Below are 15824 nucleotides of genomic sequence, written 5' to 3'. Positions count from 1 at the left end.
CTCTCAAGTGCATTGCCCTCAGTTAGCACATCCACTAGGCGACTCACAACTCCCATTGTACTAGGACTATCCAGTCTCAAACCAACCTTGGCAACCTTAGCCAACCTCCCCAAGCTTACATGAGGAATAGCAAAACTGGCTCCATTTTGCTTCCTCATCTGATTCACTTGACTAAGCCAGCCTTTTTGCACTTTTGTATTTTCCTGCACATCATTGAACCTAATGTTTTAACAAAGTGTTAGATCTCTTACCATACGCTAAGACCAACGCACCCTTAGTGATCTTCCACTCTCCTCCGAAAAATACTAATGCATTACCACTGTCATTGATTGTCCCATAGAGATTAGGTTTTTCTTCAAATCTGAAATGTGTCAGACTTGTTATAAAGCCCACACGACCCTGTTTGGAAGTGTGATGCACACATCACCCACTCCCACTACATCCAATGTCTCTCCATCAGCTATGTACATCTTTCCAAAATTACCATCTACTTAGTTTTGCATGATCTCTCGATGTAAGGTGCTATGGAATGAAGCCCCTAAATCCAACACCCAATTGCCCAAAGAACTATGCACTGCAAGAATTAGAGCGTCATGTATTTCTTCAGCCATTGCATTCACAGTGTCCTTCTCAGCACTTTCCTGATTCTGGCAATCTCTCTTGATGTAGCCTAGCCTGTCACAACTCTAGCAAGTGATCTGTTGCCCAAATCTTGTTTGCTCCTGCCCCTGTTCTTGGAGCTTGACTTGTCATGTCTCCTGCCCCCATTGTCAACGTTCAAGGCCAATCCCGAACTCGATAACTCACCAGAGTCTCTTTTGGGTACCTCCTCAACAGGAATCATGTCACGTACGTCATTGTAATTCAGTTTCTTCTTATCGGTTGAACTAATCACTTCCATCCTCATGTTCTCCCAACTATTTGGTAGCAATGCCAAGAGAATCAATGTTCTGACCTCATCATCAAACTCAATCTCCATAGAAGACAATTGCTTTATGATCGTATTAAAGTCATTCAAGTGTTGGGTCACAGACATACCTTTTGACATCTTCAGATTGAACAACTTCTTCATGTGATGCACCTTATTCTTTATCGACAGCTTTTCATACATACGCGACAAAGCCACCATGAGATCTGTCGTGGTTCTCTCTTTAATAACATTGTGCGCCACTGTTCTAGATAGGGTCAGCTGAATAACCATCAAAACCTGTTGATCCAACAGATTCCACTCAACATCCTCCATGCTCTTCGGCTTCTTTCCCAATAGTGGAAGATGAAGTCTCTTCCTACAAAGGTAGTCCTCTATTTAAATCCTCCAGTACCCAAAGTCAATGCCGTCAAACGTCTTGATCCTAGGTGCTTTCAATTTGTCTACAACCATCATTCTCCCTCAGAACTAAACGTTGGTTCTTGATACTAGTTGTCGTGAAACCAATGATGAAAATCAAAATAAAAGCAACAATCAAACAATTACATGACACAAAATACGTGGTTCGGCAGTGTGTCTATGTCTATAGAGTGGTAAGGGTTTTTATTCAATAGGAGGTTACAATCACACAGTGAGTCACAAGAGTATCACTCTACTCACACAATCACAACTCTCACTTTCTAGGGTTTTTCACTCTCTCAATATGCTCTCACACTTTTGCCTCTTTTTTCACTATGAATTGCTGAACACGCTCACAAAAGAACAAACATTACATATATATATTTATATATAGTGAAAAATGGCGCTAAAAACCCTTAACAGCAAAATCGTATTCTTTGCTCGAGTGGCTTGTTGAGGCGCCTCGGAAAAAAACTAGGGTTAGTGCTTCGCTCGAACACACTATTGCATGCACCTTGAGCAAATTCACAAGGTGAACTTCGCTCGAGTGCCAGGTAGAGCGACAATCGAGCAAACTCTCTATTTGCTCTTTTCTTCTCACAAACTAGGCTTCACGTGCAACCTAACACTTCAACCCCCTTTATTCTCCTAATCATGTCCCTAACTTCTCCCTTCAAAAAAACTCTTGCTCTCGTGAATATTATAGTATCTTATAAAGAATGAATATATTTTTTTTGCGTTATTTACTTGAGCCTAATTGAAGCATGTATCATTCCCATTTAAGCAAAACTTTTATGGAGTGAAATTGGGATAATAGTTTTGATGAGTTATATAGGTTTCAATTTTCATGATGTCAATGATTTATACATAGCAAACAACGAACAAGGAAAAGTGTAAAATGGCCGCATGGCAACTGAGTGGAGCTCTCTTTTTTGGTTTTTGATTGATGAGAAAACTTTAAAGATAGCTTGGCTCCTACGTACAAAGATTTTTGCTTTGCTTTTGACCTTTGTCAGAATCACCAAAAAAACCAACAGGGAATATGCCTCCAAACTCCAATGCAAATGACAACTCCACCAAAGATTTTGCATGAAAAGTAAAAGGGTGCTGCTACATACAGTCCCCTAAAGGGGACTGTATTGCAGTCCCAGCATGGGAAATGGCCATATTATCCCCACTTTTGAGCATAAATTTACAATATTACCCTTACAACCTAAATCTGAAAGTGCCATTTGAAATACGTGTGCGTGACTGACTCTGGACCCTTTCCCTCTCCCCTGCTGTGCATGACTGAATCTGGACCCATTTGTTGAAGGCAGTACACCATCGACGGAACCACCACCTGCTCCACCATCGTTTGCCGATAACTTCCTTGGTAAAAATGTAGTTTTCTGCTGCAGCATTGATTTACATTGTAATCTTCTATCATTTTTGTAATGTTTTTTACTAACATAAACTCTCAACATCTTTTTTCTTCTTCTTCTTCCTTTTTATTTTTTTTATTTTTTATTTTTTTTGGGAGAGGGTGGGAGGCAGTGGCTGAAGTTTGGTTCTTAAAACTTAAATGTTTGCATGAATCTGCGTTTGGTTATTGAATGTAGTGGTTGAGTATGTATGGGTGGTGGCTGGGTTAATGGGTTGGGTAAAACAGAAGCCTAAAGATAATGGTAGATGTATGAAAAAGTAGGAATGTTGTATAGGCTTTCTATTTGCCCTTTTTCTAGTTGATTGTCTCATACTTGGTTTGTCAAACTTACGGTACTAGTGTTTGTACATAGATGATGTGTATTCTCATCTTTGAAGAAAGGAAATTTTATGCTTATATATTTGGCATAATGGGAGGAGCAAGCAACAAATTACTTATATTTTTTCACAATAACGACATATTCTAAAAATTTGCTTCATTTCTACTAATGCATAGTAGGTTATGTGTTTTTCTTCCTTTGTTGTTTTTGCAATTCTTATACTGCTGCAGTTTTTTGAGGGGTGTTATATATATTCTTTTACATGTGTATACACAAAATTTGAAACCCCACATCATTTATTGTTCATTCCAAATAGATTGATATTAATAAGTTTTAGATAGTTTGAGGGTTGAAAGATAGCTTGTGGGATATTGGGTTGATTTTGGCACTACCTTCAACCCTTTTATTCGGGGTGCTGATTATGAGGATCCATGGTCCAATGTACCATGTTTTTGTTTGCCTATGGATGGTTTGGGGGATTCCATCCTCAAGCTATGAGGGTGCAGGGTTATATGAGATTAAGAGAGACTTGAAGCCCCTGAAGGTGGTGGTTCGTGGGGGCAATAGTGGGCTGTGATTTGGAGAGTTTGGAGCATGGAGATACAACAGAAGCATCATTTTGAGGGTGTGGGGTTCCACCATTTATGCTCTGCTCATGATTGTAATTTTCTTTCACCCTATTTGGTTAATGAGAAAATCCAACAAGGGATCCGAGATCATATTTTCTTTTTAAAAAAAGAAAAAAGAAAAAGTGGGGTGAACCGGTTAATTAAGATGCCATAACAGAGTTAAGTCAAAATATCCAAAAAACACTATGTATACATGATTGTGTATTAAGCTTGGTTAATGAGATTGGATATGTTGTCATGATATGTCATGAAGTTCATAAAATATACATTTATTTTCCTTTTGAATTCTAATGATTTTAAATGTTGTGGAGAACTCTAATTTTTTTTTTTTTTTTTCATTTTCATGTTGTGCTTAAATATATGAAGATTGTTCTTGATGGAGAAAGGGGAAGAATGCACTTCTGCTAGGCGACCGTTATTTTTTGTGGAAAACAGTAATTATATGGATACGCCAACGCCGGGGGATGATGAGGTAGTGATTGATAATCATGGTGTAGTGTTGGGGAATGATGATGATGATGTGGTGGTTTTAGAGCCAACACCGGGAAATAATAATGATGGTATTTCAGAGCCAACCTCAGGAAATGATGTTGATGGGGTTTCAGAACCAACGCCGGGAAATGATGATGATGGGGTTTCATGTCCAACACTGGGAAATGATGATGGTGATGGTGGGGTTTCAGAGCCAACGCCGGGGATGTTTTTTAAAACTGAGAAAGAACTCATTTACTACTACAAGCAATATGGGAGACAGGCTGGATTCGGCATAATGACACAAAGAAGTAAAAGGGAAGATGATGGGAGTGTTAGATATGTAACACTTGGTTGTGCTCGTAGTGGTAAGGCAAGAAAATGTATTACCAACATTTCTAAACCCCGCCCAACAACAAAGACTAATTTTAAGGCGAGAATTAATGCAGTTTTGGCTGATGGTGTCTTACGTATAACTACTGTCTGCAATGCACATAACCATGGGTTAAGTCCACAAAAGGCAAGATTTTTTAGATGTAATCATGCAATTGATGATTTCGTAAAGAGGCAGATAGATATTAACGACAAGGCAGGCATAGGTATATCCAAAAGTTTTAACGCATTGGTTGTCGAGGCTGGTGGTTTTGAGAAACTTTCATTTATTGAAAAAGATGCCCGGAATTATATTGACAAAGCTTGACACCTTAGACTTGGCAAAGGAGGTGCTGATGCACTTCGTGATTATTTTGAGAGAATGCAGTATAAGAATGATGGGTTTTACTCATCGATGGATTTGGATGATGATGGTCGATTAAAAAATGTCTTATGGGCCGATGCACGCAGCAGAGCAGCGTATGAGTATTTTGGGGATGTTGTGACATTTGATACAACATACCTAACAAATAGATATGGTATGCCATTTGCCCCGTTTGTTGGTGTTAACCACCATGGTCAGTCAATACTTTTGGGAGCGAGTTTGATATCAAGTGAAAATACTGAAACATTTGTTTGGTTATTTGACACTTGGTTGAAATGCATGGATGGGAGGGCGCCAAAAGCTATCATTACTGATCAAGACCGGGCCATGAAAAATGCTATAGTAATAGTCTTTCCAAATACTCGAGATAGATATTGTTTGTGGCACATAATGAGAAAATTACAAGAGAAGTTGGGTTCATATGCTGAATTTAAGTCTGGTTTAAAAAGTGGATTGCAGAGATGTGTTTATGATTCTCAGACTTCTGAAGAGTTTGAGACGTCTTGGGAGGTATTTACTGATACCTACAATTTGAAGGAAAATGCATGGCTTCAAAGTCTCTATAATGAGCGAATGTATTGGGTTCCTGTATACCTGAAAAATACATTTTGGGCCGAGATGAGCACAACTCAGAGGAGTGAGAGCATGAATGCCTTCTTTGATGGATATGTACATTCAGGGACTACATTGAAAGAATTCGTCGATCAATTCGACAATGCACTGAGGAAGAAAGTAGAAAATGAGATGGCAGCGAATTTTCACTCATTCAATGCCACAGTACCTTGTATATCTCATTTACCCTTGGAGAAAAAATTTCAGGCAGTGTACACGAATTCAAAATTTAAGGAAGTGTAGTCAGAGGTAATGAGGATTATCTACTCTCACTGTGTTATCATAAAAACAGAATGGGCTATTACCACGTATCAAGTTAATGATAGTCGAGAGGTTGAAGACGGCATCAAGAAGTCAACTGTGCAGGCGTACTTTAATGAAGAAGAGTGTGAGGCGAAGTGCATGTGTGGGTTATTTGAGATGAGAGGAATTATATGTAGGCACATGCTTTCAATATTCGCTGCAAGGGATGTCCAAGTGTTGCCAGAGAAGTACATTATGGAGAGGTGGAGGAAGGACATTAAACGTAGATATGTTCTCATTCGAAGCAGTTACGATGACTTGAGTGGTAAACCAGCTGTTACTCAGTACTCTGGATTGATAAAAATATGTTATGAAGTAGCTACAAATGCATGTGAAAGCGAAGAAAATTCCCTGGATATGACAGAGAAGCTTAAGGCAATGAATTCGATTTATACTAAAACAAAGTCCCAAGTGACTATTGCAAGCACTCATATTTCCGCTGATGCTGAAACTGGAAGTTTGAAAAAAGTGTTGAGTCCTCGTGTTGTCAGAGGCAAAGGGAGGCCCCCATCAAAGAGGAAACAACCTACCATAGAGAAGTTGTAAACCAAGAATAAAGTTGGTGGCAAGCGACAGAGAAAAAATGTAAGAAGATTTAAATATTTCGATTTTGATATAGTTTTAGAGCATTTAAGTTATGCTGAATTTTAACCAATGACTATCTAAATGTAGGCAACATCACATATGAAAGATGTACTAAACGCCGCAAATTTAGTAAACCAAATTGGTACACCACAAAGTGTACCATCGCAATTGCCTGGTATACAACAAAGTGTTATTTCTCAGGTAACTTTAGCTTAATACTCTCTATTGCATCTGTCTTTTGAACAAATCATTCTATATAATTTGCATGATTTTAAATATTGCATGAACTTCTTGCAGGAGAACTTCAAAATGCATGGCCCTCATGTTGATTAATGGAAGACATTGTAGACTGCTATAGAAGACAATGTAGACTTTTGTATTAATGAGATTTGATGGGTTTGGATTGTGTATTTACATTGTAGACTGTTGATGGGTTTGATTTATTTAATGAAATTTGAAGACTTAGATTCCACAAAGTCTGTTTGTTGTTCAAAAGTTCATGGTCTCTTTAGCTTTATGATTTGCACTCATATTTATACTGGGACAACTTAATGCATAAAATAGACGTTGGATACTTGAACCAATTACCAGATATTTTCAAAATTTCGGCATGAACTATTTACCATGGTAAACATTTTTACCCTTGAATACATAGTAATCCAAAATACATAGTGCGACGTTCACATTAGATAACACAAAATCTGACGAGTTTCATACATAACTGATGGGTTTGTCCCTTGTACACGGATTCAAAAAGGTGACAAACCAATCTATTACAACCTACTTAACAACATTACACTTTTTGTTACACTTTACTTAATCTTCAATTGTTCTTGATCCTATCCAACAACAAAATAATATAATTGCAAGTCCCCAATACATGCACGGTCGCATGCATGGATTGTTATCATTGTTTATTACAGCATGAAGCTCATCCTGATCGGAGACGAGTTCTTCTTCCCTTTTTTGGAGTTCTTCCTCCCATTTTAGGAGTTGTTCTTTTTTCTCTTCGATGTGACGTTCTCTTTCACAGGAAACTTTAGCTTCATTTTCCACTTCGATATCTGCCCATAAAAAATACTAGCAATATGGCCTTCCCTACAGCAGCAAACAACTTATGATGATTAATTATGGGAATTAAAATATCAAGTTCAATATTTGAAAAAACATAGCACAAACATATACAATATTTACCTCTCTATTGTAATTGGGACACGAATAAAAAGGTAGCCTTGGATTTCTAGGGGTGTTCGACAATTTTAGACGTGTCATCTCCCCCATAAACATTTTGGAGGGGTGTTCGAAGATGATGAAGCATGTGATGAGGACATTGCATATCAAAACTTTGAAAATCTACATTAAGAGAAAAAAGTTCACAACCAAAGTATACTAATTAGATAATCAGCTTCTGAAAGAAAGGAAGGCACTATTTCACAACCAAAGTGCAGTTAACTTTTAGTTGAATCAAATCAAGGATAAAGCAGTGTTTGCATAAACAGAATCTTTCAAATTATCAAATCAAGGAAATTGTGCATAGTTACCAGTTTCATATCACTTTGAGTCATCTGGCTTTTAAAAACTGACTTTCTAATTTCAGGCTAGTTGGTTTCAGCTATTGTTCTTAATGGAGGGGTTGTTCATGAGTTTTTGTTCTCGTTTTTCTAGTATTAGAATGTATTTAGGTATTTCTTTTATATACATTCTATGTACATGGGCTTAGCCTATTGCATTTGATGAATAAAATTTTTACTTATCAAAAAAAAAAAATTACTCCCTGTACTTTTAATTGAACTTTTTACTCTAGGGTTTTAATTGAACTTTTTACTCTAGGGCACTTTCCAGTCAACATTAATGTAATTAGATATAAACATATTCATGGGAATGATAAATACATATATGAAGTCGTGCTCTATGCTTCGAAATCGAATGTTGGCTGATCCATCCTTTCTCTTTAAAGTTGGAACAGAGGTTTGTTAGTCTTCATTTTCTTCTAATTTGTATGCAAGTGTATTTGTAACTGAATGGTAGACATACTTCTGCGCCATGTCTACTACTAATCAACTCGTGTCTGGAAAATATAAATAGATAACTCATGCATTAAGTTGGTCGATGCCATGAAATAAATTACCCATTATTGTATGTAACTACAAGGTATAGAAGTACTTAATAAGGCATTTATGCAGTAGGTAACTTGAATAAAATATTGAGATGAGATGAGATGAAAGTTTAAAGTTAATAACATATTATTAGAATATTGTTTTTGTTTTGGGATTTGAAAAAGTTGAATTGGTTATTGTATTTTGTTTGGAAATTTGAGAAAGTTGTAATGATTAGATGAGTTAAGATCAACTCATTATCCAAACTAAGCCTTAGACTGCCAAGTATCCATCCTGTTCTTTTGAGTCTGAAGGCACTTTCAAAGTTGTGGCCAACTTCCTGTTTTACTCTTAACTAGTCATACTTGGGGGCCCCCAGTTGTGTAATAGCTTATGGCATTTTTAATGTGGTTTTCACATTTCCAGATAGTGGTATAAGAAACATATCATCAATGGTTTCGTGTGATGCAGATTGTCATTGATTTTTGTTGTGCCAATTTTGCGGAAGTTCAAAAGAGAGGCAAAGACTTTTGGGCAGAATTTAAGTTGTATGTTGCAGATCTCACGGTTGGGTTGGTGGTTTGTGTTGCTTTGGTTGGTATGATGGCACCTTATGTTCGTATTGGGGGACCAACTATATCTAAGGGCTTTCTTGGGCGAATGCAGCATGCTTATGGAGCTCTTCCTAGCAGGTTTCCTTGATAAATAGCTATTACAAATTTACAATGAACTGTATTAAATTGTTTTCCTCATTAAGAAACACTTTAACCGTTTTTGATCTAGATGTATCCTTTACGTACACATGCATGCATTAATTAGCAATATCTCTTCCATTGTAACAAACCCAGCTGGATTGAGAAAGAGTCTCTCTACTAAGCATTTACACAAACACTTGGCATGCATTACGGGTAACATTTTGGGCTACATTGTTTCGGCAGTCTCTAATCACCCATTATACAACAATGTCCAACTGTTTCTAGAATAGCATAGCTTAACAATACACAAAATCTACAAAATTGGTTAAATATACTCATAGATTTCGAAATTATTTTGAAACCAAATGGATAGTATCACACGGATTCAAATTCAAAACCAAAATCAGAGGAATGGGAAGGGATACCCGAAAGGATTTACCGTATTTTCAAACCCTTAGCAAACGGAAACCGACGTACGGCCACGAGCGAAATCTGGCCAGTGCCGTGATGGGGCCGGGGTTCGTTTGATGGGCAGTGATAAATCTGAAGAAGGAACAGCTAGGGAGGGCTGGGGGGCTGCTATCTGTATGTTTTCTTTTTCAATTGAAACAGTGCGTTTCATTTAATATAACTGAAACGCACTGTTTCATTTAAGGCTTGCAATCCAGTCCCTGGGGCGGGGCTTGCAACCAGAATTATTCAAAATAAAAATCTAAGTGCCCACTAGTTTCTGTGACTCTTGGCGCTTTTACTGTCTTTTCCCTCTCAATAAATAATGGCTTCTTTTGTGTCCCACTTTGTGTACGTACGTGCACCTTCCAAGCAAAGTGACACCCCCTTTTCCGCCTTTTTTTTTTTTTTTTGGGCGTGGGGGTGTGGTTTAACATGAACATCAAGATATATTTACATATGTTAGGGCTTGTAAATGTACGTCATCGAGCCGATATACTTTCTGTCTAGTGCAATAATCTCAAGCTTTAGACCTTCAAAAAGGGTAGAAATTAATCTCCTAGATCATATCATTTTGCAATCTGATATCCGAAACATGCATCAATATCCATACTTGGTAGTTAGCACTCTAGCTAATTCAAAACTTAAGGTTGCATCTAGTGCAAACTGGTGACATATTTTTTTTTTAATTTTATTTCCTTGTGAACGTCTCTGATAAAAGATATTGTAAATAAATAATCCATATGGGGTGCTCATTAACAATATTCACAACTATATTAAGAAAAAACACATCCCAAAAAGTAGGATTGTTCATCTGGATTGGATATTTTCCCAGCTTGGTTTGGAATCTAAAGTTGAGCCAGTAACCACATAATGAAACCCGAGTAATACACCCAAACATATGTTTATCAAAATGGCGTTGTTCTGGTTTATCAAAACGGCATCGTTATGATACATCCAAACCCTTTACTCTTACATCGAAACCCTTCTGACCTTAGACTCTTCACCTTAGACTCTTCATATCTCTCTCTCTCTCTCTCTCTCTCTCTCTCTCTCTCTCTCTCTCTCTCTCTCTCTCTCTCTCTCTCTCTCTCTCTCTCTCTCTCTCTCTCTCTCTCTCTCTCTCTCTCTCTCTCTCTCTCTCTCTCTATATATATATATATATATCTATCTTTCTCTTTGTTGAGCTTTTATAACTCATGGATTCTTTGTGACATTGGTGTGTGGTGGTATTTGTTAGATTTTTGTTTAGCTTAGATTATTTGTTATTATTGTGGTTGAATGTTTGAGGAGTATTTTTATGGGTTAGATCTGTTTAGTTACAAAGGAAAAATAAATAAACATTTTCTAAGCACAAAAAATAGACAAATAAACGCAAAGACAAAATGCCTTATATTTATAAATACATAAAACAAATGAATATATAAAAAGAAGTGGAATGGGAAAAATAGCATATTACCCTTGCCCTCTGCTCTATGTTGAAATTAATGGGCAGGACCAGAACCTTGGTCTTATGTTGGAAACCAAACTGGAAACAAACAGCACCAAAACTCAGCTAATTAATTAATTAAATTCATCTCATCATGTATGATAAGTTATAACCAAACCCACTTTGGCTGTTGATTGTTGGATATCAAACCCAATTACATGATTTAATTTCTTTTCTTTTTCATTGACATGAGTAAATAATGCAATACTAGTAATTGAAGACCAGAAAACCTTTGGAACTCCACTTGCTGCAGTTCCCTGCTTAATTAATCAGCAAGAGAATCAACAATCTGGTTTGCCTCACAGTGCTTATATATATAAATATATATATATATATATATTTCTTTCTTCCAAATAACCAAGCAATTTAAAGATTATAACTACTACTTTATGTAATTGCAGAGAAATTAAAACATCTTTATTGGTTATCAAATGAACAGTCAAAAATTAGTCCTGAAAGGCAAAGCAAGACACGTTAAAATTCAAATGATCAAATGATAGCCAAAAAAAAATAGAGATCTTTAGTTCATCTTATTTAATTAAATATTACAGATATTCTTAAACAAGAGTGAGGAAAAATATAATTATATTGATCTTTTTTTAGTAACAATTTAGCCAGATATAAATTGGAGTGAATAAGGTTGCATGGCGCGTGTGTGAGGAAAAAATGGCAAGTTACAAGAAAAATTATGATAGACCAAACAGAACCAAAAGAAAAATTATACTCATCAACCGTACATACCACATATAATAATTTTTTTTTTCTCTTATTAAATATGTAATGTGTGAATAGTGAGTAAAAAATTTCAATTAATTTAAGAAGAATAATATTAAAAATAATTTAAAAAATAAATATAATATGTGAGAATAATGAGTAACAAAACCCATAACGCAAGACATAATCTACCAACGATTTTCTTTCTCCATCTTTATGGTCCTTGATTTGATCCTTATTTGACTAATGTAGGATTTTTTTTCCTTACTGTAATGACCAGTCTTTTGGTTAAATCTGTGGAGGTTCATTTTTCTTTATCTTTTTCATGTACTTTTTGCTTAATTTTGGCCAGGAAAGAGGACTGTCGGCACAGCTGGTATAATTGGCACACATGGCGTATAAGGTGTCTCTTGACTGTCATTTATAAAACAAGGTTGTGGATCAAATGTCTTGTTTCTTAATAAAAAATAAATAAAAAGAGTAGTTTGTTTTTTTTTTTTTTTAATCTGTATTCAGATCTGGACCCTAACAAATAGCCACTGAGTTCGAATACTACAATAAAAGTGATGATGGGAGAGAAGGAAGACCATGCTACTGATTGTATAATTCATATATTGTAATTTTGTCATTATTTTTGTTTTATAATATAATGTATACATACAGAAAAATATAATATATAGTGAATTGTATTGTGTATTACATGCATTTTACATGATAAATATTGTATATATTTTCTTTTGCATGCATTTAGTTATAATGGCAATTAGTTTTTAACTTTAGTTATTTTTTACATAAAATTTAGTTTTTCATTTTGATATATTTTTATTATGATGGACAATGTTCGATGCATTAGTATTATGATTTTTAACATGATTTCTTGAAATATAGGCTTCTAGATAAAATAAAATAAAAATATTATGCCTTTCAACATTACCTTTTTTTTTTTTTTTGACAAAAAATTAATAACAAAAAAAGGAATTTGTTTTAAAAAAAATCCAGAACGGTCCGAAACTTGAATTTTCGAATTTTAAAAGTTTAAATTTAACCGATTTTTGGTCTGGAACCCAACTCGAGTTTTAAACTTGGGTTCCAAGCCAAGTATACCTAGGTAGCCGGGTCCGAACCCATACGAATAGTCTTCAAAAAAAAAAATTTTGTTTTATGCTCTCCCAACATTAAAATGTCTCAAACTCAAATCAACCTATAGACACATTAACTTCTAAATTTATGGATGTACAAGTTTTGATGACATGCAATCATTTGTGTAGCAATTAATCTCACCCTACAATTCATTAATGCATCTATTGGTTGAAATCGTTTTTGATTGATTTTTTTTAGCGCACTCAGATATCAGAAGAATTATGAAAGTTAATTACGTAAATCGTTTTACACTCAATTTATTGGGCACTTTTGTCTCCATGATCATGTTTCCCACTCTATAGGTGCAGAGACGAAGCTTGGATTACCGCTTTAGAGGGCTCGGATACTTTTCAAGTCTAAAATAAATAATCGAATTGAAGATTTTTAGGAACACATTTAACAAATTAATAAAAATTCGGTTCAGTTCATGTGTTGTCAAACCTAGGGAGACTATACGTATGTTTTGGACGTGTTTCACAATTCTGTTCACGAGCTTGCAACTGAAAATATGAGATGGCTTGAAAGATAATAAAATGCTTTCGATATCTAAATCAATGAGTTGCTCAATCCTTTCCATAAAAGATAAGAGGTAATGTTCGCGTACTTGGTAGGTGGACATCGATGGGTATGAATAGAGTGAGCAGGGGCCTCTTTGAGCCTGGCAACAATCTGATCTCTTATTTGAAATCAAGTCTGGTTGCATTATTTGAATATCTCTCGTTATCTGGACTTTGTCTGGTTCTTGAGAGGTTGTTGGAAGATTTTAGCTGGTATGAATTTGATACTATCTCCTCCCGTGGGCGATGTAAATCGTTACCAACTTCCACAACATATTTGGGACGTTCGCTTTAGGCCCATCTTTCTGGGCCCGGAGCTCAATGGGCCGCATAATTAAAAACCTACCGGGTCAGTGAGGGGATTTTGGTCCTTCGAACATAGATGCTCAATAGTCATGAAATAAAAGTTTGGAGACATGCTGCTGCATGCTACCCAAATGGATTAATTCCGTGTGCACAGACAGGCTCATGGCCAATAAAATCACTGTTCGTTTGTTTATCTTTTCTTTTCTATAAAGTTAGTGCGAAAGAATCAGTACGCGTGGATTCTCAGGAAAATTTAATTTACCGCTCTTGGGCCTTGGCCTAGCTGTTAGGTTTTATAGGCTTTTATATATTTATGAAATCCATTCAACCTTAATTTGGTAACCCATATTCATTCTCACTTTTCTTCTTTCTTTTTATACATAGTAATATTACTTACAGCTATTTTTTTATATATTTATTAATATGATTAATTAAATTAATTTTTTAAATATATAATCAATCATATTAATAAAATATGTAAAAAAATATACAAAAATAATTATACATAAAATTTTATTTATATATTTTTTATTGTCTGCCATCATTTTTCCCTTTATTTACTATTTTTAAAATAGTAACCTATTTCGTGAAGGTTGTACACTCTAAAATTATATATAATATGAGTACTGTTATGGTCATAAAAAAAAATTATATAAAAGTAATTTTATTAACTGACGTGATTTTATATAGTCGGTTAAATTTACTTCGTAATAAAATAAATTTACAACATACCCTATTTTATATGATATCAAGCATCAAATCAGAAAAATCATTCCGTACAAATTTTACGAATTACGGGAAATTCATAAATCGCATCTAAAAGTAAGGACCAGAACGTCATGGTAAGGGAGTGGGTGCTGAAATCTTCCTAATTAGTTTATTATGTATAATTTAGAAATCGATAACATCAACGTTGAGATGGCCGAGTTGGTCTAAGGCGCCAGATTAAGGTTCTGGTCCGAAAGGGCGTGGGTTCAAATCCCACTCTCAACAATCTTATTCTTTTTTCCCTTTTTTTTTTTTCATATGAAAATTTTTCAGTCTTTTTTCAAGCTTTTCTTTCCTTATTAAAAAACGATTATAATATTTCCAGCAAACGATTACAATAGCTTTCTCAACATGTTAGTGTATAGCTACTTTTGCTAAGGTATGTGTTACTGTGTTTTCACTCCTATGTACAAATTGCACCTTCCACTAAGACCAAACGTGTAAGAATTTCTTTGTCCTCAACGATGCTTCCATAGTAAGAAGGTCTTCATTTACATCATTGACTGCATTAACTATAAAATGTGTATCCCCTTCCAAAATCACTTCGCTGGAGTTCAAATCACTGCAAGTTTCCATCGTATTCCTTGGTGCATAACTTTCTGCTATGGCTGGTTGCCCAACATTGCTTCTTTGATCACAAATTGCTACCATCACCTCCCACTTCTCATCTCTAATGATGCTTCCCATCCCCGTCTTCCCTGTCTTTACATCAAGTGCTACATCTCAATTTGCCTTTACCAAGTTCTGCCTTGGTGTTTTCCAACGTTGCTCACCCCTTTCTGCATTAGTTGGTCTCTCAAACCTCTTTAAAGGTTGTTGAGCTAACTGATATTCATTCAATCATTCCCATGCTGATCTGATCACACTGCTGGGACCAAGAAACTTCTTCTAAAAAACGAACATATTCCTTTTGATCCATAAACTTCTCATAATTTCTATTGTTTCTTCCATTTCAGCCTTATTGAGCTTTGGTTTATCAACTCTTCTCATAACTTCAGTAGGTCATCTTCTGCTATCGTCTATTTCTGAATGGCATTCGAAGCCATAGCCCAAACATCATTTGTAGCAGGCAAGTGCCACAACACATGCATCACAGATGAAGACTAAAACCTATGTTCTCTCTAGTCTTTTTATGTTTGTATTTTTTTAATAAACTACATAGTGGTGCCACATCAAGAAC

The 15824-nt window shown here is 35.6% G+C and overlaps 2 protein-coding genes and 1 non-coding gene across 3 annotated transcripts; all 3 read left to right on the top strand.

Annotated features, from left to right (window-relative positions):
* Window positions 1-2609: 2609 nt before the first annotated feature.
* On the top strand, window positions 2610-4872 carry LOC122291095 (putative protein FAR1-RELATED SEQUENCE 10). The gene is made up of 2 exons (XM_043098741.1): window positions 2610-2702; window positions 4068-4872. Exon 2 carries the CDS (start codon window positions 4078-4080, stop codon window positions 4870-4872), a length of 795 nt encoding a protein of 264 aa, XP_042954675.1. The 5' UTR covers window positions 2610-2702; window positions 4068-4077.
* Window positions 4873-4926: 54 nt separating this feature from the next.
* LOC122291094 (protein FAR1-RELATED SEQUENCE 5-like) lies at window positions 4927-5784 on the top strand. Its single transcript, XM_043098740.1, has one exon. It carries the CDS (start codon window positions 4927-4929, stop codon window positions 5782-5784), a length of 858 nt encoding a protein of 285 aa, XP_042954674.1.
* A 9004-nt stretch (window positions 5785-14788) lies between these two features.
* TRNAL-AAG lies at window positions 14789-14869 on the top strand. Its single transcript has one exon. It is a non-coding gene; the product is annotated as a tRNA-Leu (tRNA).
* Window positions 14870-15824: the final 955 nt, after the last annotated feature.

Source organism: Carya illinoinensis, chromosome 13 (assembly GCF_018687715.1).
Source record: "Carya illinoinensis cultivar Pawnee chromosome 13, C.illinoinensisPawnee_v1, whole genome shotgun sequence".
NCBI classification, from domain to species: Eukaryota; Viridiplantae; Streptophyta; class Magnoliopsida; order Fagales; family Juglandaceae; genus Carya; species Carya illinoinensis.
This window is presented reverse-complemented; position numbering and strand designations above follow the sequence as displayed.